Source organism: Gymnoscopelus microlampas, assembly GCF_963454915.1.
Source record: "Gymnoscopelus microlampas genome assembly, chromosome: 17".
Taxonomy (NCBI): domain Eukaryota; kingdom Metazoa; phylum Chordata; class Actinopteri; order Myctophiformes; family Myctophidae; genus Gymnoscopelus; species Gymnoscopelus microlampas.
In genome coordinates this window covers 45783559-45809854 of record NC_139954.1, presented here as the reverse complement: position 1 = coordinate 45809854, position 26296 = coordinate 45783559, and the positions used below count along the sequence as shown (strand labels likewise).

Below are 26296 nucleotides of genomic sequence, written 5' to 3'. Positions count from 1 at the left end.
AAAAATAGCGGTTACAAAAATCGTGGGATAAAAATGTAGTTAAAAAAAAAAGATGAACAAAACCTCCGAACTCCACGTTTTGTTTTGTTTTGTTTTTTCCTGAAAAATGCACATTTTTTTAGTTAGCTTCTGCCAGACAGCAGAGATATACAGTAGTGTTTCTATTTGTTGATGACATGCATAATTGTATAAATTCTTTTGTGCTATGTTGATGAATCGAATACATAGCACTAGTGTCTTACTGTACCACGTGCTGTTTACATTTCTGACTAATAAAGTATAAAAAAAACCTGAACGTCAGAAGCAATTAGAGAAAAACAGCCCAGCTGGGCTCTCTGTCGCTGATAGCATCAGTGTCTGACCACCACCCATCAGTTAAGGCTATAGAAACCCTCTAATATGAGTGCTATTTTCAGAGGTGCGACAGACGATCTGGAGGGATTGGTGAATCAATAGCCTATGTCTGGATTTTATTCCTGACTTGATTAACCCTTGAAGCCCTGAAGAAGCATCTGTGTCACTTTTTGATTTGAGCTAAAAAGCGTTATTTTACACTTTGGGCTATTCAAAAATAGCAGATCTACAAGCTCATAGTGCGGCACCGAGTGCCGCGCTACGAGCTTGTAGATCTGCTATTTTTTTTAAATCATGAAAATGTGTACAAATCTTTGAATATATATTGTTTTAATTTTAAAGCGAAATTTTTTAACTCAAATCTTTGCTTCCGGGGGTCCCTGAAACATATATTTTTAGATGGGGGTCCGTGGCCAAATACATGTCATTTTGGGGGTCCTTGACATGGAAAAAAGAACCACTGATATTATGGCGACATAAGTTTTTTGAAAAAAACTGTTAAATCCCCCAGAAGCAAAGATTTAAGTTACAAATGTTCGCTTTTGAAACTCAAATCTCAAGATTTGCAAAAAAAATAACGATATTTCTAAAATAGCAGATATACAAGCTCATAGCGCGGCACTCGGTGCCGCGCTATGAGCTTGTAGATCTGCTATTTTTGAATAGCCCAAAGAGTAAAAAAAAATGCTTTTTAGCTCAAATCAAAAAGTGACAGAGATGCTTCTTCAGGGCTTAAAGGGTTAAGGCGAGCAGATAGCAGAGCGTGAAAACAGAGTTAATTGCCAGCCTGACCTCCAAAGCGAGGCGGATGCTCACGGCTGCGTGTCAGGGGAACCCAAAGGGCAAAAAGCTCATTCAAAAGTTCAAATTCGCTGAGGTGCAGATGCAGGAAATTACTGTATGAATAAAGATTGAAAAATTGATTGACTGATTGAATATTTGTAAACAGCACGTCGTACAGCTAAAAAAGCTAAAAGGATAACACAAAAAAATCCTGGGGACTTGTTTCCATTGTGGTCCTACTGTATGTATTCAATTCATCAACATACTGTAGCATTTATTTGTTGATGACATGTATTACTGTGTGAATTGTTTTGATATTCCATACTTTTTACTTGTTATTGGCTTAAAGAAACAATAAATGTTGCAGTTATACCTCTATACAATACAATACAATTACACACACACACACACACACGCACACACGCGCGCGCGCACACACACACACACACACACACACACACACACACACACACACACACACACACACACACACACACACACACACACACACACACACACACACACACACACACACACACACACACACACACACACACACACACACACACACCCCGATGGCGGAGGAAACCATGCAAGGCGCCAACCAGCTCATCGGGAACAGTTAGAGGTTCAGTGTCTTGCTCATAGGACACTTCGACAGTAACACAGGGAAAGCACGGGATCAAACCGGAAACCTTCCAATAATATACCGCCTGAGCCACTGCCGCCACAGAAATGGTAACCTCGCATCACCAGTCTTTCCACCTCGGAGGAAAGCCTGGTATTCGTTACTGAAGGCCCATATGATCCGGTCTAGACCACGCCTACTGAAAAAAAAAAAAAAAAGCATCCTCTTTCCGGTTTTGTCGCGATCCGGTTTTGCGGTGCCGCTTTGTTTTGGTTCCCCAATCCCTATTTAAATGGAATAGAATTTCCCCGTGGGATAATATGGATAATACAGACGCTAAATAGTCTCTGGAAAGTACACTCACATTTATATTTAAAAAATAAGCTAAACTACGCCGTATCAAGGATTTTGGGGACGGACCTATTTTGGGGTGAGACGTTTTTCCGGTTTGTCGCGATCCGGTCGCTTTTCTTTTTTTTTTCCGACCGGATCATATACCCGAAAAGGAATGCTGCCCAGGCTACAGAAATGGTGGGAGCACGGCCGGCCTATTTCTTTCATATTATATATAGCAGGGGTCTTCAACGTTTTCTGGCCAAGGACCCCCTAGCTGAGAGAGAGAGATGAAGCAGGGACCCCCTCTATATTGTATAAAATTCAGATAAACTTTTACTGCTCTTTTTTCCCTCTACACACCTATAACTCTTTGCCAAAAATAGCTGATCTACAAGCTCACAACGCCTCGCAGCGCGAGGCGTTGTGAGCTTGTAGATCTGCTATTTTTGGCTAAAGTTCTCCTCAGAAAAGGGATGCTAGGGTTCAAGTGGCCAATGTAAAAAAAAAAAAATTATAACACATAAAGATTTGGCGGACCCCCTGTCGTAACTATGAGAACCCCCTAGGGGTCCCGGACCCCCTGTTGAATACCCCTGATATATAGCATGAACGCAACATCCATTCAACCCCAAATTGGAATCACATGTTGAACGGCCTACAGTACACCAGACATGTCCAAATTCTGTCCCAGTGGCCATTTTATATGGCCCACGACTTCCTTCCTAAAATGTATTATTTATGGCCTGCCAGTATAATAGTCATGTGAAATTCATACATTGACGTTTCTGAATGTTTTGATATTAACCTGGACAGACATGATATATCTCAGTAGAATTGAAGGATTCCTACAGTAGCTTTTCACATTTAACTATAATAGGTTCAAAGGTCATTATAGGTTCGCTATTTGTAGTGCGCCCCCCATCCAGTTATTACACTGGACCAGTGACAGAGAGAGAGAGAATATTGTACTTTTACTCCACTACAATTATTTGCTATCTTGAGTTACTAGTTCCAGTTGAATCCTAGAGTCCCGAACATTCGGAGGAAATAGCACATCTATAAGCTCACTTAACGTTTCGCAACAATTGTGAGCACGTAGATGAGCTATTTTCGGGGGAAGACATTTCGTGTAGAGGGACAAAAAGGAGTATAGAGACCCTGGGTGACCCTGGTCAACTAACTATAACCTTTGTGAGTTTAGTGGCATCGCGTAATTTGAACATCCAGCAAAAAAAGAAAAAGAGAAAAATATGTTTTTGACTGTCCTTCCCAAATATGTGCGTATATTACGAGACGTGGCATGTCACATAACATTCTAGTCAGACAGCTTGTACAGACTACAAGCGTAATGGATGTCACAGCAGTGACAGGACTTCCGCTGCAGGCTAATACGTGTTCTCCGTTAGAACGCTGAATGATATTTTCCGCCCATCAACCACTGTTGTTTCACATCTCTGAGGTGGCACATCAAAGACACATTGAGCCTTCAAGGGAAGCGTCCTTGAAGGCTTTGTTCGATTGTACCGAATTTGATTTCTTGCCAGCGGAAACAAATAAACCACCCATGTCTTTCTTTCAAGATGCAGATCTCCAACAGAAATCACATCTGCCTCTACGTTCAGGCTTTAACATGTTGTCTTTTGAAGATGAATCGTCAATAATGGATTATTTAATAATAGATTGAAAGTCTAGTGTAAACATTTAAAAGTTGAAGAGTGCTCACGGAGCTTCGTACATGTGCAGTAGGGAAACCACAAAGATGTTATCAAAGGCAGTGAGGGATCATTCTGTGAGCCCATGAAGAAACAGTCAAATAACCACATTAAACGTCTGACGTGACACACAGAGGAAGGCATTTCTGTTAAGCACACAAGCAATCAAAGAGACAATAGGTTAGGTGCCCGGATGCCTTCCTAACCTATTGTCTCTTTAATTGATTTTATTTAGAACCTCCAGAAAAATGCGATTATGCGATTGCAGAATTTACCGCATAATCAGCAAAATGGCGCATAATTATGAGGGGGTAAAGTTTTTCAAAAAGGCCGCATCGCATCGCATAATATGCGCATCGCATCGTATAATATGCGCATCGCATCGCATAATATGCGCATCGCATAATATGCGCATCGCATCGTATAATATGCGCATCGCATCGCATAATATGCGCATCGCATAATATGCGCATCGCATCGTATAATATGCGCATCGCATCGCATAATATGCGCATCGCATAATATGCGCTTCGCATCGCATATTTCCGAATATTTTGAAACTTTTCACATATTTCGCATTTTTCGCAACTTTTCGCATATCGCATATTTCACATATTGCCGCATATTTCACAACTTTCCGCATATTTCGCAACTTTCCGCAACTTTCCGCAATTTGACCGCATAAAATTGCAAAAGATGCATATTTCATTGCAAAATCAAGGATTTTAGCCCGCATAATCAAGAGTTTTAGCCCGCAAAATCAAGGATTTTAGCCCGCATAATTAAGAGTTTTAGCCCGCATAATCAAGGATTTTAGCCCGCATAATCAAGGATTTTAGCCCGCATAATCAAGAGTTTTAGCCCGCATAATCAAGGATTTTAGCCCGCATAATCAAGGATTTTAGCCCGCATAATCAAGAGTTTTAGCCCGCATAATCAAGGATTTTTGCTCGCGGTTTTCTGCAGGGTCTATTTATTGCACAATATCAAATTGTGCAATAAATAAACTTTTTTTGGGGGGTATTTTTTTTCTTGCACCTTATACTGTCCAATCTGTATGGTAGAGCAAGTTAATACAATATAACTTATACAAATGGGGTGGTTGTATTGTGTCTCCCTGCTCTTCTATTGAGACATTTAGACACATTTAGTGTCAAAAGTCATGTCTCACGTAGACACAGGATCTGACAGAAATTTTGACCTGATGGTCAAAATTCAATTTATACCCTGAGCAAGCAGGCAGGCTCTATTAGCTCAAGAATGGTAAACATTTCAGCATTTGCATAGTGCAGCTTTAACCTCCTGTACATACAGTACTGTAGCTGCTGGTCTTATGCTATGTGTATATATGTAAATATCTATGATTTTTTTTTTATGTTCTCCTCGACATGCATATTTACTTTTTTTACTCCCACTCCCTGCCCCCTCCCGTCTTTTTATTCTTCTCCATTAGAAACCAACAAAAATGATGGAGCTCATGCGAAACGAATCTCACTCACTTCTTTACACCTGTAAACCTGTGATGTGACGATGAAGTTGATTCTTGATTCTTGTACAAAACCATGAATATGAAAAAGGAATATTTAAAATGCTTGAAACACATGCCTATATCCAGTCCTATCTGACGTGTCACAACTCAAAACAACTCTGGTGACATATTTGTGACAAGTTACTCAATGTCCTGCTTCACAAATCCAAGGGCAGCAAAGCAAACACTTCTATCTCTGCCTCTGGAATGTTCCGGATATGATAGCAACCATGTTGATCTTTCCATAGTTTAATCCAGCTTTAATTGAATCAGACATTTGGAGCATGAGAGTATAAAATGTATGCGTATTATTCTGGCTATGATGGAATGAATGGTGGCACTCCTGACTTACAAGATCAATTGAGGTAGCAAGCGCTTGAGAACAGCATTAATAAACAGTAAGCATCCTAAATAAGGTTAGGAATAAGGTTAGGTTTAGGCATAGTTTTACTGAGGTTACGTTTAGGAATACCTGCTGGCGACCGTTCCGAGGTCGCCGGATTGTGACCCGGGGCGAGCGTGTTTTGGGACGAGCGTTCTTGTATTCCATTAGAACAGAGGTCTTCAACAGGGGGTCCGGGACCCCTAGGGGGTCCTCAGAGTTACTACAGGGGGTCCGCCAAATCTCTGTGTGATGTTTACATTAACCACTTCAACCAAGCATCCCTATTCTGAGGAGAACTTTCGCCAAAAATAGCAGATCTACAAGCACACAACGCCTCGCGCTGCGAGGCGTTGTGCGCTTGTAGATCTGCTATTTTCGGCAATGTGGTTTAGTATAGGGGGGAAAAAGAGCAGGCTAAGTACAGAGTGAAAGGTCAGGTATACTAAGTATTCTTTAAGTGCATGGTTACATGTCTGGAAACACACATCAACATGAATCCCACATGATAGTGCTGTGAAACAAGTCTATGAAGCTTCCTATGAAATCTATGGAGAAAAAAAAATATTCTATACAATATATACTGGGGGTCCCTGCTTTATCTCTCTCTCAGCCAAGGGGTCCTTGGGCTGAAAACGTTGAAGACCCCTGCATTAGAACGTGGGCTGGGAGGTGAACTGGTGACCCTCTGCTTACCAGATGGCCCCTCTTTACCCACTAAGCCACGGCTACAGAGTAGTACTGTAAAACTTGGCCTGTTCCATAGGTGCTGGCTTTGAACAGCATTGTTGCAGTCAGAAGAACACATTCTAAGAGAGGCATCTATCTGCCAGAGTCAGTAACACTGTGTACCAGATACCTCCAGGGTAATGGCTGACGATTTACAAACACATTATTTTTTTATTGCTCCACTGAGCTGCATAAAACCATGAAAGCGTCCCACCACAGCAATCCATGCTTTAATGGTGGCATTCAGCAAAGGCCAATACAATCAAACTGGGAGAATTAATAAGCCAAGAAAGAACTCTCCTCCTCCCCGTTATTATTAATGCATGCTTTTCTTGTGTACCTGGTTAGTTTCAAAGCGCTATCGCAAACCGCGTCTCAATAAATGTAACAACTGCACAATGACTAGGCCTTACTGTGTGTGCATGCATACTGTGCGTGCGTACGTGTGTGAAATACTGTACCTGCATTTCATTGAATCTTTGATATTGAGTGGAGCGTGCGTTTTATTGTTCGTCTTTATCATATCATTTGTCGTCTCAACTACACAGTGGTGTAAAGTAACTAAGTACATTTACTCAAGTACTGTACTTAAGTGCAATATTGAGGTATTTCTACTTTATTGGAGTGTTACCAATTTTCAGTATTTTTTACTTCTACTCCACTACACATCTCAGAGGCAAATATATTATCCTATACGTGTACTCCACTACAATTATTTGAAAACTTTAGTTACTAGCTACTAAGTAGATTGTGTTTATTAATACAAAACACAATCTACTTAGTATACATACAAGCTCACATACTTAAGTATACATACTTAGTATACATACAATGCGTCGCGATGCAACGCATTGTGAGCTTGTACTGTAGATCTGCTATTTGAAAACTTGTGAAATGGGACATTCTGCATAATGAGTCATTTCTACTTTTGGGACTTTAAGTACATTTCAATACCAATACTTTTGTACTTTTACCCAAGTAAATTTGTAATTCCGGACTTTTACTTGTGGCAAAGTATTTCTACATTGCAGTATTGATACTTTTACTTAAAGTAACAATATGTGAGTACTTTTTCCACCACTAGACACCACCATGAAAAGAGCACAGCACACAGAATGGGTTTGTTCAAGACCCAGTCAAGACCTGTCCATCCAACATAAATAACAACCCAAACTAGACAGCCTGGGCCTGCACAGGTCTGAACTTCTCACCAAGTAACTCAAAGTTTGTGTCTGGCGAAGTGTTTCAAAAAACACTGTAGAACTAACTTAACTATAATTTATTACCAACGTTATAGGCTCTTAGTCAGGCTTGCGCTGCTAGAAGAACGTTCAGAATTCAAAGCCAAAGAATAGGTTTGGATAGAATTGCCTTGGGGTTGGGTTGGGCCGGACTTGAGCCAGGCTCTGTTAGGGAGAACCATCTGGTTTGTCACAAAGCAGTGGTGTAAAGTAACTAAGTACATTTACTCAAGTGCTGACGTACTTCAGTACGATTTTGAGGTACTTTTACCAGAATTTCCAATTTTCAATACTTTTACTTCTACTCCACTACATCTCAGAGGCAACTATTGTACTTTTACTCCACTACAAGTATATGAAAACTTTAGTTACTAGTTACTTTTTAGATTTTGATTATTATTATTACAAAACATACATTAACCACTTCAGCCCTATATGTTTATTTCGGCCATTTGAAAATAGCCGATCTACAAGCTCACAATGTGTCGCACCGCGACGCATTGTGAGCTTGTAGATCTGCTATTTACAAAAGATTTTTATACATTTGAAAACTGAAATGGGACATTCAGCATAATGGGTACTTTCTACTTTTGGTATTTTTAAGTACATTTTGATACCAATACTTTTTGTACTTTTACTCAAGTAAATTTTGAATTCCGGACTTTTATTTGTAACAGAGTATTTACCTACATTGCAGTATTGGTACTTTTACTTGCTGCTTGCATGCACAATTTCATATGTTGTCTGTAACTCTGTCTTCATAGCTGTAAGTTAATGATGTCATGTCTGACTCATTGTGACTCACTGCATGTCAGTCACCAGGTGGAAACAGAACCATGGTCTATTGGAGTTAATTAGTGTACTAATGATTGCATTCTAATTATAAACCCAGAGTGCATTGACAAGGCACAGAAGCGGGTCTATCAGGCCTACGTGGGCTATTTCACACAAGAAGCTATTTCTCATCACATTCCGTCGCTGCATTCTTTCGCCTCAAGGACCAGGATGTTTTCTACTTTCTCAAGACAGTTTGCTAATGGCTACCCGAGTATGAATACCTCATTAAAAAATATATAAAAAAAAAAAAACACGAACCTGCAATACAGATGAGTTACTGCGACCTATTAACCCATTCAAACCAGGAAAGCATCTGTGTAACCACTTTATCAATATTTTATACTTTTGGCTATTCAAAAATAGCCGATATACAAGCTCATAGCTACTATGAACTTGTAGATCTGCTATTTTTTGAAAAATCTTGAACATTTTGTGCAAATATTTGAATACATATATTTTTTTAAACAACATTTTAGAATGTACTGGGAACAAGTTACTGGCAAATGTCACCAAAGTGCTTCTCTCAGCCTGAAAGAAGCACTTCGGAACCTCGTGTGTGTGTGTGTGTGTGTGTGTGTGTGTGTGTGTGTGTGTGTGTGTGTGTGTGTGTGTGTGTGTGTGTGTGTGTGTGTGTGTGTGTGTGTGTGTGTGTGTGTGTGTGTGTGTGTGTGTGTGTGTGTGTGTGTGTGTGTGTGTGTGTGTGAGAGAGAGAAGGTGAAGGTACTGTATCTCCCTCTTTCTCTCTCTAAAAGCAAAATGTACAGACAATAATGGCAACATGAATTTAGGGTATGTTGGTCACTGAAGACTGGTCACTGCACTGGCTCCTCAGAGTGAGAGACCCTTCAGTTAGGGGTGGCTGTGGGGTGAGACCATAGAGTTATAGGGTGAGATGGGTGAGACAGTTAGATGTGGCTGTGGGGTGAGATGGGTGAGACAGTTAGAGGTGGCTGTGGGGTGAGATGGGTGAGACAGTTAGAGGTGGCTGTGGGGTGAGATGGGTGAGACAGTTAGAGGTGGCTGTGGGGTGAGATGGGTGAGACAGTTAGAGGTGGCTGTGGGGTGAGATGGGTGAGACAGAGAGCGCTGACCCGGTGACCCCCCAGCATGACAACAACATGCTCAGATGACAAGACAAACCCAGTAGTTTGGTTCATGCAATAATGGTAGTGTAATGCCATCTAGTGGCACATGTATGCATTTTTTAAACTCCGTATTTAAAACTGTGTATTTTGTCCATTAAACCTCTTTTCAACTATCTTTGAAGATAGTTGTGTGGACAGTTCAGAAACCCGCCTACCATTGACTTCATCGATGGGGAATCCAAGCTAATAGAAACGTCAGGCTTTCTATTCCTGGAAAGTTAGGATGCTACAATGGAAGCCATTGTTCTTGCGTTAATACAATTAAAATAAAATAAACCTGCCTAACGATGATGTCACTGGTAGGTGGGTTTATGAACTGTCCACACACAGCCCTCCTCTGAGACACAGACTGGGTAGATTATTTTTTGTACCATTTTATCATGAGCACTAGGGAGGACCAATTATATGAAGATATAGGTTGAAAATGGGTGAAGTTGGCTCGGACCGCTGACTATAGCGGTCCGAGCACTTATAGGCTCTAATGCAGCCTGACAGCACGCCGCGGGCTCGAGTCCCGTTCCCGACGACCTTTGCTGCGTGTCTCTCCCCGTCTCTCTCCCCCAGTGGCGTGCACAGACATTTTGAGGGGCAGGTGCTCAAGTAAATTATACTTTTTTTTGTTTACTTGGTCTGCTCTTTTTTCCCTCTACACCTATACCTCTTTGCCAAAAATAGCCGATCTACAAGCCCACAACGCCTCGCAGCGCGAGGCGTTGTGAGCTTGTAGATCTGCTATTTTTGGCTAAAGTTCTCCTCAGAAAAGGGATGCTAGGTTTCGAGTGGTTATGGTAAAAAGAAAAATCATATCACATAAAGATTTGGCGGACCCCCTGTAGTAACTCTGAGGACCCCCTAGGGGTCCCGGACCCCCTGTTGAAGACCCCTGCTGTAAACCGAAAAAAAAGAAGTTTTTTTTTTCTTTTTTTCAAAAGGGCACTTCTGGTCAAGAGGGCAAAGGGCAGGAGCTCTAGCACAACCTAGAGTCTATCTGTGCACGTCCCTGCTCTCCCCCTTTCCTGTCTATCTGTATAGTCACACCAGGAGCCACACGTGGGACTCCAGGGACTCCGCCAGGGGCCACAGGTGCAGTCGCACCAACCTTGGCACAAACAATGTTCAGGGGTCCACCTAGCTCTGGTCCAGAGCGTTAGAGAGAGAACTCGCTGACGCTCTGTCTGCACCAGAGCTATAGTCTGCCGTTGAGGCCCTCAGGGGCCACAGGCGCTCCGTTTCTTCAAACGGCACCAAACTTGGCACAAACACTGGACACTGTTCGGGGTTCTGGCATGACAATAGTCAGTCACACACAAAAAAAACTAAATTGCACACATATGGGGCAGTGGCACTGTCTAGCAGTGGTGGGAAAAGGTACTTGCTTAAGTAAAAGTATCAATATTGCAATGTAGAAGTACGCTGTTACAAGTGAAAGTGCAGAATTCAGAATTGAAGTAAAAGTACAAAAGTATTTATATCAAAATGTTCTTAAAGTACCAAAAGTAAAAGTACTAAAATGTTTGACAATAGCAGATCTACAAGCTCACAACGCGTCGCGATGCGACGCGTTGTGAGCTTGTAGATCTGCTATTTTCAAATAGCCATAGCCTAGGTATAAAACAGGGCTGAAGTGGTTAATTTATGTTTTATAATGTAATCATTTATATCTGCAAAGTAACTAGTAACTAAAGTTTTCAAATAATTGTAGTGGTAGTTTAGAAAAAGAACGCGTCGCGACGCGTTGTGAGCTTGTAGATCTGCTATTTTCAAACATTTTAGTACTTTTACTTTTGGTACTTTAAGTACATTTTGATGCCAATACTTTTGTACTTTTACTCAAGTAAATTTTTAATTCCGGACTTTTACTTGTAACGGAGTACTTCTACATTGCAGTATTGATACTTTCACTTAAGTAAAATATCTGAGTACTTTTGATAGGTGGACCGTCAGTGTGTGGTTCATGCAACAACCGTACTGTACCGCCATCTAGTGGCAGATGTATGACATTTCTAAAACGCCTTGTGTGTTAAAACAGTGTATTTTGTCCTTTCACAGTATCCGTCCACAGCGCAGTGCGCATGTGCAGAACAGAGAGCGATGGTGTAGCACCACAAGGTGAAGTCAGTAGACTAGACCAGAGGGTCAACAAACTACAACACGTTTATTTACCTGAAGTAGAGCTACGATACAGATCATATATATTACTAGTTACACATGGAGAAGGACAGTTATTTAAATGTTTAGTGGTCCTGTAGGGTATTTATCATACTTTGGACTTTAATAGCTGGTAAGTTTTGCTACTGTTGTTAGCCTGTTGCTAACTAGGCATCTTCCAATGCCATATGGATGATTGGTAAACAACTACTAACCTTACAGCATAGTAGTGTAAATCACACTACTTACACTACTAATTGATTACAGCAATTAATTACAGTGGTGTAAAGTAACTACGTACATTTACTTACACTTTTGAGGTACTTTTACTTTACTGGTGTATTTCCAATAGGCTCTATGCACAGAAGCCATATTGGGAATGAATTGGGGCCCCTTCCTTACTTCCTTCACAGGTGTTACCAATGATAGTAATTAAGGCTCTGTTCCATTTAGTGTGGTATAGTGGTTGTCTTACTTTCAAGGACCCCCATAACTCTGAGAGTGTACAAATGGAACCAAATGGACCCTTACGGGTCCATTTGGTTCCATTTGTACACTCTCAGAGTTACACACCCACCATAAGGGGCCATTTGGGAACCAAAATGGAGTGTTTCTAGTGAGCCAACATGCACAATATCAGCACCCTGACCAGAATGGAACAGAGCCTTCATTAGTATCATTGGTAACTGTGTGAAGGTTTTTGGGTTTAGGGTAAGTAAGAAGAGGCCCAATTTCTTTCCAATATGGCTGCTGTGCATAGAGCCTATTGTCTATACTTTTACTTCTACTCCACTACATCTCAGAGGCAAATATTGTACTTTTAATCCGCTACAATTATTTGAAGACTTTAGTCATTAGTTACTTTGCAGATATAAATTATTACATTATAAAGGCTAGTACCTATAGGCTATTTATTTATTTATTTAGTACTTTTACTTTTGGTACTTTAGTACATTTTGATAGTAATACTTTTGTACTTTTACATTTTGAATTCCAGATTTTTCCTTGTAACAGAGCGTTTCTACATTGCGGTATTGATACTTTTACTTACGTAAAACATTTGAGTACTTTTTCCACCACTGATTAATTATCACTTAATCAGAATGCAACTTTACCCAGTAGATGAGACACCCGTTTAGCTGCACGTTTACCTGTATGTACTATGTCTGTTATTTCTACATCATGAGAACAAATGTTTGTCCTGATCTGGTCTTATTGCATCATTGTTTCTCCAGATATAGAGGACAACAGGAGAGGAGAGAACAACAGGATCAGGATGTCCCGGGTAAGACTTTTATTCTTTTAGAAAGTACTTATTGTGAAACTTATTCATTTCAGGGAGGGACCCCCATAACTCTGAGAGTGTACAAATGGAACCAAAGTTACAGGAGTGGGTGCCAAGGAAGAGTTTTTTTTGTCCAAAATGTAAAAAAAAAGATATATATTAGAAAATGTCTGATAATAATGTACCATGCATGTTCAACACATATACAGTAATATACTTTACTTAACCCATTAAGACCTGAGGCCGCTTCTAAAGATTTTCTAAATCCTAACAGTTTTTCGGGAAAAAAAAAAAGAATAATTTTCACGATTTTTCAAAAATAGCAGATCTACAAGTTCATAGCGCGGCACTCGGTGCCGCGCTATGAGCTTGTAGATCTGCTATTTTTGAATAGCCAAAGAAATCTAAAGTGACACAGATGCGTTCCAGGTCTTAATTAAGACCATTTATCTTGTTTTTACATTTTGGACAAAATAGCCACTTTTACATGGAGATGCCCACTCTATCTTAGTGCCCACTCTTCTTGTATCCAAGTTACAGACCTGTACGGTCCATTTGGTTCCATTTGTACACTCTGAGCTGCATGTCTGTTCCTTGAGGAGGGTAACAGCCGGGGGGGGGTCCCCCCACCAAGGAACCCTGAGGGTCCCTGGACTCGAACCACTGCTGGTGCAACTACTGCTGGCCACGTGTCTGAGAAACGTGTTCAATGGGTTAACTGTATTGACGTTATTGACCATAATTCCATAAATAAGAACATCTGTCAAAAAGAGAAAACAGAAAAAAACCTGAGAGCTTATTTCCGTGGGTGTGGGTGTGGGTGTGTGTGTGTGTGTGTGTGTGTGTGTGTGTGTGTGTGTGTGTGTGTGTGTGTGTGTGTGTGTGTATGTAAAGTGAAGGTACTGTATCTCCCTCTTTCTCTCTCTAAAAGCATAGCCTACTTATTTGGCTTTTATTATAACACCAGTAAGAATAAAATAAAAACAAATGTACAGACAATAATGGCAACATGAATGTAGGGTATGTTGGTGACTGAAGACTGGTCACTGCACTGGCTCCTCTGAGTGAGACACCCTTCAGTTAGAGGTGGCTGTGGGGTGAGACCATATAGAGTTAGGGGTGAGACAGTTGAGGTGACTGTGGGGTGAGATGGGTGAGACAGTTAGAGGTGGCTGTGGGGTGAGACCATAATAGAGTTATAGGCTGAGATGGGTGAGACAGTTAGAGGTGGCTGTGGGGTGAGACCATATAGAGTTATAGGGTGAGACAGTAAGAGGTGGCTGTGGGGTGAGACCATATAGAGTTATAGGGTGAGATGGGTGAGACTAGAGGTGGCTGTGGGGTGAAATGGGTGAGACAGAGAGCGCTGACCTGGTAACCCCCCCCAGCATGACAACAACATGCTCAGATGACAAGACAAACCATGTAGTGGGGGGCGGCAGTGGCTCAGGGGTAGAGTGGCCGGGTAGAGTTAACTGGAAACCGCAAGGTTCCCAGTTCGATCCCGGGCTGGGGCGCTCCCCCAGAGTTAGTGTAGAAGTGTCCTTGAGCAAGACGCTGAACCCCTAATTGCTCCCGATGAGCAGGTTGGTGCCTTGCATGGTTTCCTCCGCCATCGGTGTATGAATGTGTGTGTGAATGAGTTAATGGCACAATCAATGTAAAGCGCTTTGGATAAAAGCATTATATAAATGCACCATTTTAGTGTGAGACACACAGGTATTACTATACTTATGGGCCACATGTACCCCAGTACAACTTGAGGAATGGATCTTGTTGGACGACTATTTTCAAGTGAAAGAGTTTTTTTTTGTTCATGGTTAACAAAGACACAGTATTTGTTTTGGGAGACGGGATGGAAAACATGGATAAGATTGCACTCTGGATGTGGGGTATAGCTAATAATTGGATTCAACTAGAAAGTATCCCTTGTCTTTCTTCATCCTTAACTACTTAAAGTCTTAAACCCTCTATACTAGTAAAACGTACTGAGTTGCACCTGTACTTGGTATGCTCTTCTTTTTTGTTTTCCACTTTACACCAAACCTTTTCACCAAAAATAGCAGACATACGCGTTGTGATGTGTTGCGATGCGTCTTGATGTTGTGAACTTGTAGATGTGCAATTTTTGGTGGACTTTCCCTTCAGAATAGGGATGCTGGGGTTCAAGTGGATAAAAGGAGGGATGTTAACAATTAATCTATAATCGATGAATTGCTGTTAAAGGACAACTTTGTTTTTTTCCAACCAAGGTTTATGTTTTAGATTGTAATTAAAGTAAATAAAAGATGAGTGTTACATTTTTTTAATTTACTACTTTCTATAGTTTTAGCAATTTTCGCGATCTTTTTTACAGTGGGCATTCTGTCCGGTGGCTAAATATGTCTTTTTTTTACACAATAACCTGGCGATTTATTTATTATTATTTACAGTAGCTCTTTTAGCCCCTAATAACTCATATCTGGCCATCAAAGAACATTGTACCTTTTGTTATGATGTAAAAAATACATATTTAGCCACCGACAGAATGCCCCCGGCCACTGTAAAAAAAGATCGCGAAAATTGCTAAAACTATAGAAAGCAGTAAATGAAAAAAAAATAACACATCTTTTATTTACTTTAATTACGAGCTAAAATATAACCCTTGGTTGTAAAAAACCAAAGTCCTTTAAGAACGTATTTTTTGGAAAACTTTTGGCCTAGTGAAAAGTTACAGGTATGGTGTGTGTGATATCAAATGTGAGCTTACCATAAGCACAGTAATCCTTAATCATATTCCATCATATTCAAGGGCTTTTGGAGAGAAATGAGACAGACTCCATAGAGCATTGCAGAGGGGTGTCCAGCTGATTGACACTCGTTAATGTTACTGTATATACATCAAGGCAATTATGTTGCTGCACTTGTCCTGGTTTCGGACACATATTTTCCTTTTGATCCTAAAAAAACTAAGGTTATCAACTAGCAATTAATTAATTAATCGATAATTTGCATCCCTAGATAAAAGCCTTGGTGTGTAGCAGCCTCCCATTTAAACCTATTGTCGGCACGCCTCTAAACCCTTAGTTATTACTGCTTTGCCTCCTGCTACACCTATATGCACCTATATAACAACCAACTCTTCCACCCAGCCAAAATCTCAAGATTCGCTGCCTGGTCGACACAAGGTTTGTCTTGCTCGGGTGGCCTTCATGTCCATGGCATGTTTGCTACAGTACCTCTTTTGCAAACTATTCCATTAGACTAGATTGCTAGATATGCCATTACATGTGGATATTATTCGTGAACTGCCCTGGGGTGTTTTCCATGCATGAGAATCCACGTGTAGGTGTGTGTGTGTGTGTGTGTGTGTGGACATGGGGGGGGGGGGGGTGCTGTGTGTAGGTTGAGGTTGGAGTGTGAGGTGCAGGGCAGGCAGCGCTTCAGGTTGGTTGGTTTGATTTTTACAAACACAACATTGTTCTGTTGTTTGTATTTGTTTGTTTTGTCCTATTACTGTTGTTTGTTTTGGTTTCTTAGTTTGTGCGAGGGGGAGACGTGAATTGCGTATTGTCATTGTATACGCTATAAAAAAGAAATACTTTTTGAGCTCACGGTTACAATTGGGAAAATCGATACATTATAGCATTGGTTCTCAAAGTGGGGTCCGGGGACCCCCAGGGGTCCTTGAGGGAGTTCCAGGGGGTCCCCAGCTAAATGATAGATTAGGCACCAAATGGACCCTTATGGGTCTGTAACTCTGAGAGTGTACAAATGGAACCAAATGGACCCTGACGGGTCCATTTGGTTCCATTTGTACACTCTCAGAGTTACATTGACACAGATTGTGGTCCAAGTGATAGAAATGCCATTGAATGGGGGTCTGTAGCCCTAATGCATGTCAAACTGGGGGTCCTTGAAATTAAAAGGGTTGAGAATCACTGCTAGAGCCGTAAAAAATCTTCTCTTATGGGGGTCCCTGGCATATCTTTTGAAATGGGGGGTCCGCGGGCTAATAAGTGTCAATTTGGGGGTCCTTGACATGAAAAAGTTTGAGAACCACTGCATTATAGGTTACGGTTGGGGTTGGGTTTAAAATGGCCCAAAAAAAAGAGTATAGTAATACGTGTGTGTGTGTGTGTGTGTGTGTGTGTGTGTGTGTTCAAGTGGCATGTACTACTGTTTAGTTTGTGACTAAATTGCATGTGTCAAGAATGTAGGGAAACGGATGACATGATGTTTGGTATCAGCTGAAAGAGAAGTGATTGGAGTCATGTGGGTCATCATGGATCCGGCATTGACCGTGTATGTAATAACGTGCTCCTCACCCTCCTCTGTCACCAGGTGCTCTGCAGCAGAGCCAGGATGGTGACCTACCTGCCGGGCCTCCATGTCCTGGTGCGTCGTGTTGCCGGAGCCAGAGCCTTCTCCCAGGCCGGGTCCTCCTCCTCTGGTTCTGATGAGCCCCGTGTCGCCATCCCCCCTCCTGACATGGGTAAAGCTGAGCCCTATAGAATGGCTGTGATATTGCATACATTTCATGTGTTCCATACAGGGCATAGCAGTGGCAGCCATTTTGTGGTGCCACAGATTCATTCAGAAAACACATTCATTTGTCCCATAGAGCAGGGGTCTTCAACAGGGGGGTCCGGGGACCCCTAGGGGGTCCTCAGAGTTACTACAGGGGGTCCGCCAAATCTTTGTGTGATATGATTTTTTTTTTTTTACATTAACCACTTGAACCCTAGAATTCCTTTTCTGAGGGGAACATTAGCCGAAAATAGCAGATCTACAAGCTCTCAACGCCTCGCGCTGCGAGGCGTTGAGAGCTTGTAGATCGGCTATTTTTGGTAAAGAGGCTATAGGTGTAGAGGGGAAAAAAGGGCAGACTAAGTAAAAAAAACTTTAATCTGAAACACAATTTCATACAATATAGTGTAGGGGGTCCCTGCTTCATCTTTCTCTCAGCTAGGGGGTCCTTGGCCTGAAAACGTTGAAGACCCCTGCCATAGAGATTACCGAAAATATTTATAAATTATTTAAAGCCTGGAAGTCAGCCATCCAGCCTCCTGGTGAATCATGACCGTAAAACATTTAATTCTGTGTCAAAGGATATTTGAAAACCGCAACACAAATGGGGTATTTATTATTTTATATTTATAAGATGGTATATAGTATAATAATGAATGACTGCAACTTAATAATAATAATACCTGAAATTCAGACAAGCAATTAAGATGAGTATTAAAGCAATTAAAACAGTAAACCAAGAGATTGAGATCAATCTCAAGTTGGAAAAGCTATTTTAAACAGGTGGGTTATTCAGAGCGGTTTTGAAGGAAGGGAGGGAGGGAGGGTGCGTCTCTGATATGGTCGGGGAGTGCGTTCCAGAGGGAGGGGGCAACCACAGAGAAAGCCCTGTCGCCCCCAGGGGTTAGGAGCCTGGGTACAGCTTATTGTCATCTGGTTTCATATCCATTCGAAAGTTCTGGCAGAACAAATGTGTATTTGGTCAAAGATCTCCACTTTTCCCACGAGTTTCCCCACGGACCACATTTCCTCCAGCGAGCACATATGGTATGGGGGGGGGCCGGGGGGCACAAAACAAGACAGGTGTCAATAATCAACTCTGCACCGACCGCAACGCACCTGTCTATAGCATAGAGTTAAAAATAATAGAGAGGGCACCGGATATCGCCTCCCGTCCACTTGCATTGAGTTGCTCACCCAGCGCGTGAAGCGAATTCACCCCTTCTTCCGGGTTGTAAAGTGTGATGGGCGTAGCCTATTTGGGGCCACTGTGATCCGTTCTGCGTCACAGAAGTGACGCGTTTTACGTCACAGAGGTGCGCGTCCCTGTGCGCAAGCGTGTGCGCAAGCTCGTGAGCCAAGCCCATTGGTCGAAACAGTTTTCGCACAGTGGCCCCATTCCGTTTAAGCTGCAGTACCTACGAATGGCCAGCATGTCCATTTCGCTTCAATGCAAGCACTGGGTTCTGGGGGCTTGGTCTATAGGCTCTATGCACAGCAGCCATATTGGAAAGAAATTGGGCCTCTTTTTACTTCGATCACAGGTGTTACCAATGCTACTAATGAAGGCTCTGTTCCATTCTGGTCAGGGTGCTGATATTTTGCACCATCACGGTGCGTTCATCATCGGTGACGACTGCCTCTAACAGCCGCTGCTGGCTGCGTGCACGCAGCGAGGCGATGCGAGGCGATGCGAGGCAACACTCACACAATCACGTGCAGCATGCGTCCTCTCCCCCTGCGCCTAATGGCTGTACATGGGGCCGACACGTGCTTTAGCATGATTGTGTGAGTGTGGCTTCAGGAAGTGAATTCCTAGCCTTCGATCTCCAGGCTTTTATTTTTTAGTTTTGCTAAAAAAAAAAAAAAAGCTTGGAAATTCCTGTCCCAGCTGTTGGTACGCAAAAAGCGCCTCACGTCGTCTGATGTGCCGCGCATTATTTATTTTGGGGTGCGCATGCGCACCAGTTATGTGTACCGCCTGTCTATAAACTCTGCATAAACTACTCTTCCTGTGTTGTTAATTAGGACCCAGGACGGTGTGGCCCGACGAGACCATGGGGCCGTTCGGGCCTCAGGACCTGAGGTTCCAGCTGCCCGGTAACGCGGGCTTCGACTGCCACCTGGAGGGGACGGCAGAGCAGAGGAGGAACTCTGCCCACAGGACCATCCCTGACCTGCTGACCGCCCAGTCCAACAGCGAGAGGCACGAGCTGGTGCTGGCTCAGTTCATTGGAGAGATCCAGGTAGGTTTAAGCCATTAGGACCGGGAACGCATCTGTGTCTTTTTTTTTTTTCTTTTGGCTATTCAAAAATAGCAGATCTACAAGCTCGTAGCGCGGCACCGAGTGCCGCGCTATGAGCTTGTAGATCTGCTATTTTTTTTTTAATCTTGGAAAATTTGTGCAAATCTTTTGACTTGCTCCTGAGGGTCCCTGGAACAAAACATTTTGAGAAGAAATTCTAAATCCTAACGGTATGTTTCTATATCAGTGGTCCTCCAACTTTTCCATGTCAAGGACCCCCAAAATGATATGCATTTGGCCGCGGACCCCCATCTCAAAATATTTTGTTCCAGGGACCCCCAGGAGCACAGATCGGAGTTAAAAATGTTCGCAGAGTTGCTTACTAGTCTGCCATGTTTTTTAATCTGCTGTAGTTTTAAACCTGAATCAGAAAACAAACTACAACATCTGCCTAGGGTTTCATGGCCCTTTAAGGAATGAAGAGTTCCAAAACATAATTCAGTTGTTTCTTTTACACTTTTTAGGGTCAAAACACGTGACCATAACTTACGCACAATCTTTCCACAAAGTTCCTCTCCATTCAACTGGATTTCTTCACATACTTTTACTTTACTTTATTATGGATCCCCATTAGCACTTGCACAAAGCATGGCTATTCTTCCTGGGGTCCGACAAACCCAAATACTGTACACATCATACACAACGAACATACTACAAATACAAACAAAGACAATAGTTCACCTACAAAAATTCAGAAATACATTTAAACAATTTTGTACATTTCATGATCAAAGGGAGAAAAGGGTTACCCATACATTATTATTATTATTTTTTTTTAAACATATTCATGTTAATAACAAACAAGTCAATAAGATGTCAAAGGTTAAACACAAAATCAGTAAATTTCATGAAATATTGGAAGGTACTGTTTTACCATAATTTTGAAACCCTCTTTTGTATTGACTTGAACAATATAACTCGGCAATGAATTCCACCTTACAATAGCTCTATACATCAACAGTTTTCTGTATAACAGATGTTTTAACTTTGGGAAAATTCAACCTTCCTTCAATTGCATGTCTTGTTTGATATTCATGATGAGTACAATGTTTTAATAACCTTTTATATAATATTTCTGGAGATTGTGTGACTTTTATGTTTTTAATGAAATTAACTAAACAATAAGTAGCCCTTTGACTAACAGACAACCATCTCAGGCTGTCATGCATGTCTTTTACATTAGTTCTATAGGAACAATTTAACGCACAACGTGCAGCTTTATTATGTACTGTAGATTATGTTTCTTGAATGTTAGGTATACTGCAATCAGAGTTCTTTGTCCTCAATCTTCAATGAAAATTTGTGAATTCTGTTCAATCTAATAATTGACTTTTTGTATTGTCAAGTACGTGGGACGTTGATTTTAATGTTGGAAGCTTGTTTGTTTTACACTGTTTTTAAGTTCCTTGTCTTTATTATCTCAGGGTACAGAGAGTGCTGACGCACAGCAGAACGTCAACAGAGCAGAACTGTACTTTGATAACTCTAACGTGGAGTGTGCCATACAGTCCTGTCCTGAGCTGCTAAAGAAAGGTACAACCTATTATGATCATGCATAATAATCAATATGATAACAATCTTGCATTATTTACCTTATAGCAGTGGCTTTCAACCTTTTTCATATCAAGGTCCATTGTTTATTCAGCATTTGAGCCACGGAACCACCATTTGATGAGATTTAGACTCTCACCCAAAACTTAGAATATTTTGTTATTGTTGGATAAGATTTTCTCCACAATTCCATCCATGTTGTATTGATGTTGGTACCATAGGAGAGATAACAGGCAAACGTTGATCAAAATAACATTTAATTAAGTAATGCAGATGTTTAACAATAATTTAACTCTTGAGAGCGTAAAATGAAACCAAATGGACCCGTAAGGGTCCATTTGGTTTCATTTTACCCTCAAGAGTTAAATATCTACCCATAAGGGTTCATTTGGTTTCATTTTACGCTTGCAAGAGTTGAAGATCTACCCTATAAGAGTCCATTTGGTGGACCAACTGTCCATCATTTAGCTGGGGACCACCTGGAACCCCCTCGAGGACCACTGGTGGTCCCCGGAACCACTGGTTGAGAACCACTGCCTTAAAGTCTTTACACACACACATACATTGATTGTTTCTTCTCTTTACATTATCGTGTGTATTGTCTCATTTCTACAGTTCCTTTTATGCCCAGCAGAGGGCATCAAAACATAACAAGTAGTGACTGTGATGTCTCTGTCAAATGTTTTTTTTTTCTCAAATCAAAAGATTTCCAATCAATGTTTCCTGAGGCCCCATCCAGTGGCATGACGGTTGTCACGGTAACCCAAAAAGCTCAGAATGACATGACGGCCTGGACTGAAGATGTCGACCGAGAGAGGGAGGAGATGTTGGACAAGGTATGTTTGGCGTTCAAGTTGCAAGTTTCTCAGCAGGTTTAACCAGCCACTGACACCCACTATTCTTGTAGACTGTACTTGGTACACCTTTTTCACTCTACACCAAATCTCTTGCCAAAAATTGCCGATCTACAAGCACACAACACGTCTTAAAGCGCAGCGTTTGTGTGCTTGTAGATCAATTTTTTGAGCGATTATTCCTCCCAGAACAGGGATGTTGGGGTTTAAATGTGGTTAACTCATTCAGTGTCAATGACGTGTTTGACGTGTTTTATTATTTTGTATTATTTTGTATTTATTTACACAGAATCGGGAGATAGCGTGATCCCAAGAATTACTTCTCCATTGACTTCCTGTGTAAAGTATTTGGGAAAAAGCCTGTATCTTGGCTCCTGTGTTTTTTTAATGTATTTTTGGCGAGACATGCAATTTTCAACGGCGTATAACAAGCGAACGGGAGGTCGCAATGCCTTTTATTTTGATTCTTCACGGAAGCACAGTGAAACCCACCGTGATCAGAAACCATCAGGGCATCGATCATACTGGAGATAAATATTCTGTGACTACTTGAAAAGGTACGAAAATCGCAAAATCCTGGCAGTGTGCGCTTTTTCAGCCATTTAGTGAATGGCGGTGAATGAGTTAAGATTTGATCCAGTCCAAAGTGGAAATGTAATTGTCCCACTACCAGGCAAGCAGATTATTGTCCATCATTCTCCTGCTAATGTCTAACTTTAAAGGGATAGTTCACCCAAAAAAACATATATTTTTTTAACCCATTAAGACCTGAGGCGATTCTTAAAAATGTTTTCTAAATCCTAACTTTTTTGAAAAAAATCTTTAAAAAAAATAATCACGATTTTTCAAAAATAGCAGATCTACAAGCTCATAGCGCGGCACTCGGTGCCGCGCTATGAGCTTGTATATCTGCTATTTTTGAATAGCCAAAGAAATCTAAAGTGACAGAGATGCGTTCCAGGTCTTAATCGATTAGTCACCCCATGGAGACTTGAATTCATGGATATGTTTGATGTTCTGATTCAGAAGGAATTTGTAGAATCGGCCTCAGATCTTAATTTGATGTTTGACCCCAGCGTCCAGACAAAAGCAAACAGGTTAACAACCATCCTCGCTAGTACACTGTCAGATTGAAATGTCAGATTAAATTTGCATGAGGTTATATAGGGCCATCAGAGAAGAGCTTGTTTGTGACAAAGTTCATTATTGACTTTGTATCAGTTCAGTACTGTTTGGTAGAAATGAGTAGGCTGGGAATTGGTCGACAGAAGCCCTTCACTGCGCTCATTGGCGTTATTCATAGCGCATGACGTTAAATCATGCAGGAGTTTGAATGTACCGCATTTTATGTTTTATTATTGTCAGTCTGTTATGCAAGTATGTCACAATCTACAAGCTTACTGCATCAATGCGACGTGTTGTGAGCTTGTAGATCGGCTATTTCGCTGTACTGTAAGTCGTACTACAAAGTATATAATGTACAGTAGGACTTAAAGGGATATTTCACTTTCAAAAAAACTTTTGGTGATTGTATAGTCTACTCAGGCTTTTGTGAGCCCCCCAGACAGTTTTTAAGTTGTTTGATTTAATATTTATATATTAGATATTCATTAAATCAGACACGCCCCCTTCCTATACAAACCCATTGTAACTTCAAACTCCATTTTAAGCATGTTAGATTCATCAAAAACACCCGTCCTTGGTTCACCCCTCTCCTACCGCCCCCCTGATACGCGAGGGGGCCGTGTTTTTTTCGATAACTTTTTTCATTTATTTTTAATATTTTTTTGGGAAAATGAAAAAAATAAAATACAATAAAAAAATAAAATAAAATAAATGAAAAAAAATCTCGGAAAAACACGGCCCCCTCACGCATTAGGATGGCAGGGTGAGTCACCAGAACCAAGGACGGGTGTTTTTGATGAATTTATCATGGTTAAAATGGAGTTTGAAGTTACAATGGGTTTGTATAGGAAGGGGGCGTGTCTGATAAAATGAAAATCAAATATCTAAATACTGAATCGAGCAACTTAAAAACTCTCTGGGGGGCTCACAAAGGCTTGAGTAGATGATAAAATCAACAAAAGTTTTTCTGAAAGTGAAATATCTCTTTAAGTGTTAACCCATTCAATCCGGGAACGCATCTGTGTCATTTTAGATTTGATCTATAACCATTATTTTATACTTTGGCTATTCAAAAATAGCAGATATACAAGCTCATAGCGTGGCACATCTTTGAATATATATATATTTAAAGCGAACATTTGTAACTTAAATCTTTGCTTCTGGAGGCCCCCGGAACAACATATAGCTTGCTACAAATGTTCGCTTTAAAAATATATATATTCAAAGATTTGCACACAGAGATCTACAAGCTCATAGCGAGGCACTTGGTGCCGCGCTATGAGCTTGTATTATGTGCTATTTTTGAATAGCCAAAGACATCTAAAATGACAGAGATGAGAGTTAAATTAATTCAATTCAATTGAAAATCCCTTGCACAAGACTAATGGCTTCCATTGTTGTGTTGGAGCAGTTTATCGCTGGAGCCAAGGAGATCTGCTACGCACTGCAAACAGAAGGCTTCTGGGCTGACTTCATTGACCCGTCATCAGGCCTAGCGGTAAGACATTCCTGTCAATACTGCAGGTATTTCCCCTAGAGTGTAAGGCACGACAGCTGGAGAGAGGCCTCCAAAAACACTATTTAGACTTTGACAAACTTGAACTGTCCATTGAAAACAATACTCATGACATTTTTGTTCAAGGCCCACCACCCCAGACCCCACCTAGTCCACGGTTTCAAGAACCCATCTACACCAATATATGCTACCCGTTTTATTCAGCACTGAATACCATAAAACACATGGAGGAGGATTTGAGCAGGTTCCTTTGTAGTTTCTGGTTCCCTTGTCTTGAAGTCTATGGGTTTTCTCGTGGGTTTTTGGCTAGGTGCCAAAATCATGTCTGTGGTTAACATAAGCTTAACAGATTTTCATGTTTTGTTCTATGAAAATGGAACAAAACTGTACATTTTGAAGCTTTTATGTGTTATAAGCCTATAAAAATACAGTATATAATCCCTACTCTATAGAGCAATATTTATACTTTGTTGCTAGTGAAGTGACAATTTAAGGACTTTTAAGACCTTTTTAATACCCCAAAAAAGAAATAATTACTGCATCAAAAGTAATCAACAAACTCTACTATAAAAACAGGTCAAACATTGGCCAAATCGTCAAATAATAAGAAAGAGGCTAAAAAATTGAAGATTGCCGGTCTACAAGCTCAAAACGCCTTGCATTGCGAGGCACTGTGAACTTGTAGATCGGCTATTTTCACAATATTTATCTGTGGAATCGAATCAAACTAAATGTAATGCCTCAACTCCTACAATTTCAAGGTCTTGTCAGGGTGGGGGGTCCCCATTTAAAATATCATTTTTGGGGGGTCGCAGCCTGAAAAGGTTGAGAACCACTGATTTACAGTACTACTAAGGATAACTCTAGCTTTACTCTCTGACGTCTGTCCATCTTTTGTTTGCCCCCTGGTCCCTTGGCAGTTCTTCGGCTCATACACCAACAACTCGCTGTTCGAGACGGACGACCGCTATCGTCACCTGGGCTTCCAGATCGAGGACCTGGGCTGCTGCAAGGTGATCCGCCACGCTCTGTGGGGCTCGCGCGTCTTTGTGGGCACGGTGTTCACCGACGCGCCCGCCACCAGCCTGGTCATGAAGAAGCTCCAGGGGAACTGAACTGTGTTTATTATATTAGCCCCCCCCCCCTTTTTTTCTCCAGTCCCTATGTGGACTTGAACGTGTTCTTCTCTGTGTGTTTGATGGGAAAGCGCTCATCGTTGCTGTCGGGGCAGAAACCTCTAATCTCCATTTTCTAACTTTTTTTTCCCCGTGAATTAACGCCCTACTTGATCATACTACCGAGTCACATAAAAGCATCAAAAGTAGCA

General features: G+C 41.3%; 2 protein-coding genes across 2 annotated transcripts in view; both read left to right on the top strand.

Annotated features, from left to right (window-relative positions):
* The window catches only part of LOC311064472 (GTPase IMAP family member 7-like), a gene marked incomplete at both ends in the record, with an annotated part of 53073 nt that extends 40009 nt beyond the window's left edge, over positions 1-13064 (top strand). The window contains 3 exons of the mRNA XM_084084301.1: positions 10708-10758; positions 11725-11789; positions 13059-13064. Of these exons, the coding sequence (XP_083940427.1) occupies positions 10708-10758; positions 11725-11789; positions 13059-13064 (122 nt within the window). The remainder of the gene's footprint in view (positions 1-10707; positions 10759-11724; positions 11790-13058) is intronic.
* Positions 11765-26296, top strand: mmadhcb (metabolism of cobalamin associated Db). The gene is made up of 8 exons (XM_084084900.1): positions 11765-11956; positions 13059-13108; positions 17432-17582; positions 19646-19863; positions 21348-21456; positions 22180-22310; positions 24865-24951; positions 25890-26296. Exons 2-8 carry the CDS (start codon positions 13100-13102, stop codon positions 26082-26084), a joined length of 900 nt encoding a protein of 299 aa, XP_083941026.1. The 5' UTR covers positions 11765-11956; positions 13059-13099; the 3' UTR covers positions 26085-26296.

Bases quoted from the DNA above. Each gene is read 5' to 3' on its own strand.
- mmadhcb (XM_084084900.1), top strand. The intron at 17,583-19,645 runs GTAAAGCTGAGC...GTTGTTAATTAG, and splicing joins CATCCCCCCTCCTGACATGG to GACCCAGGACGGTGTGGCCC. The intron at 24,952-25,889 runs GTAAGACATTCC...GTCCCTTGGCAG, and splicing joins ACCCGTCATCAGGCCTAGCG to TTCTTCGGCTCATACACCAA.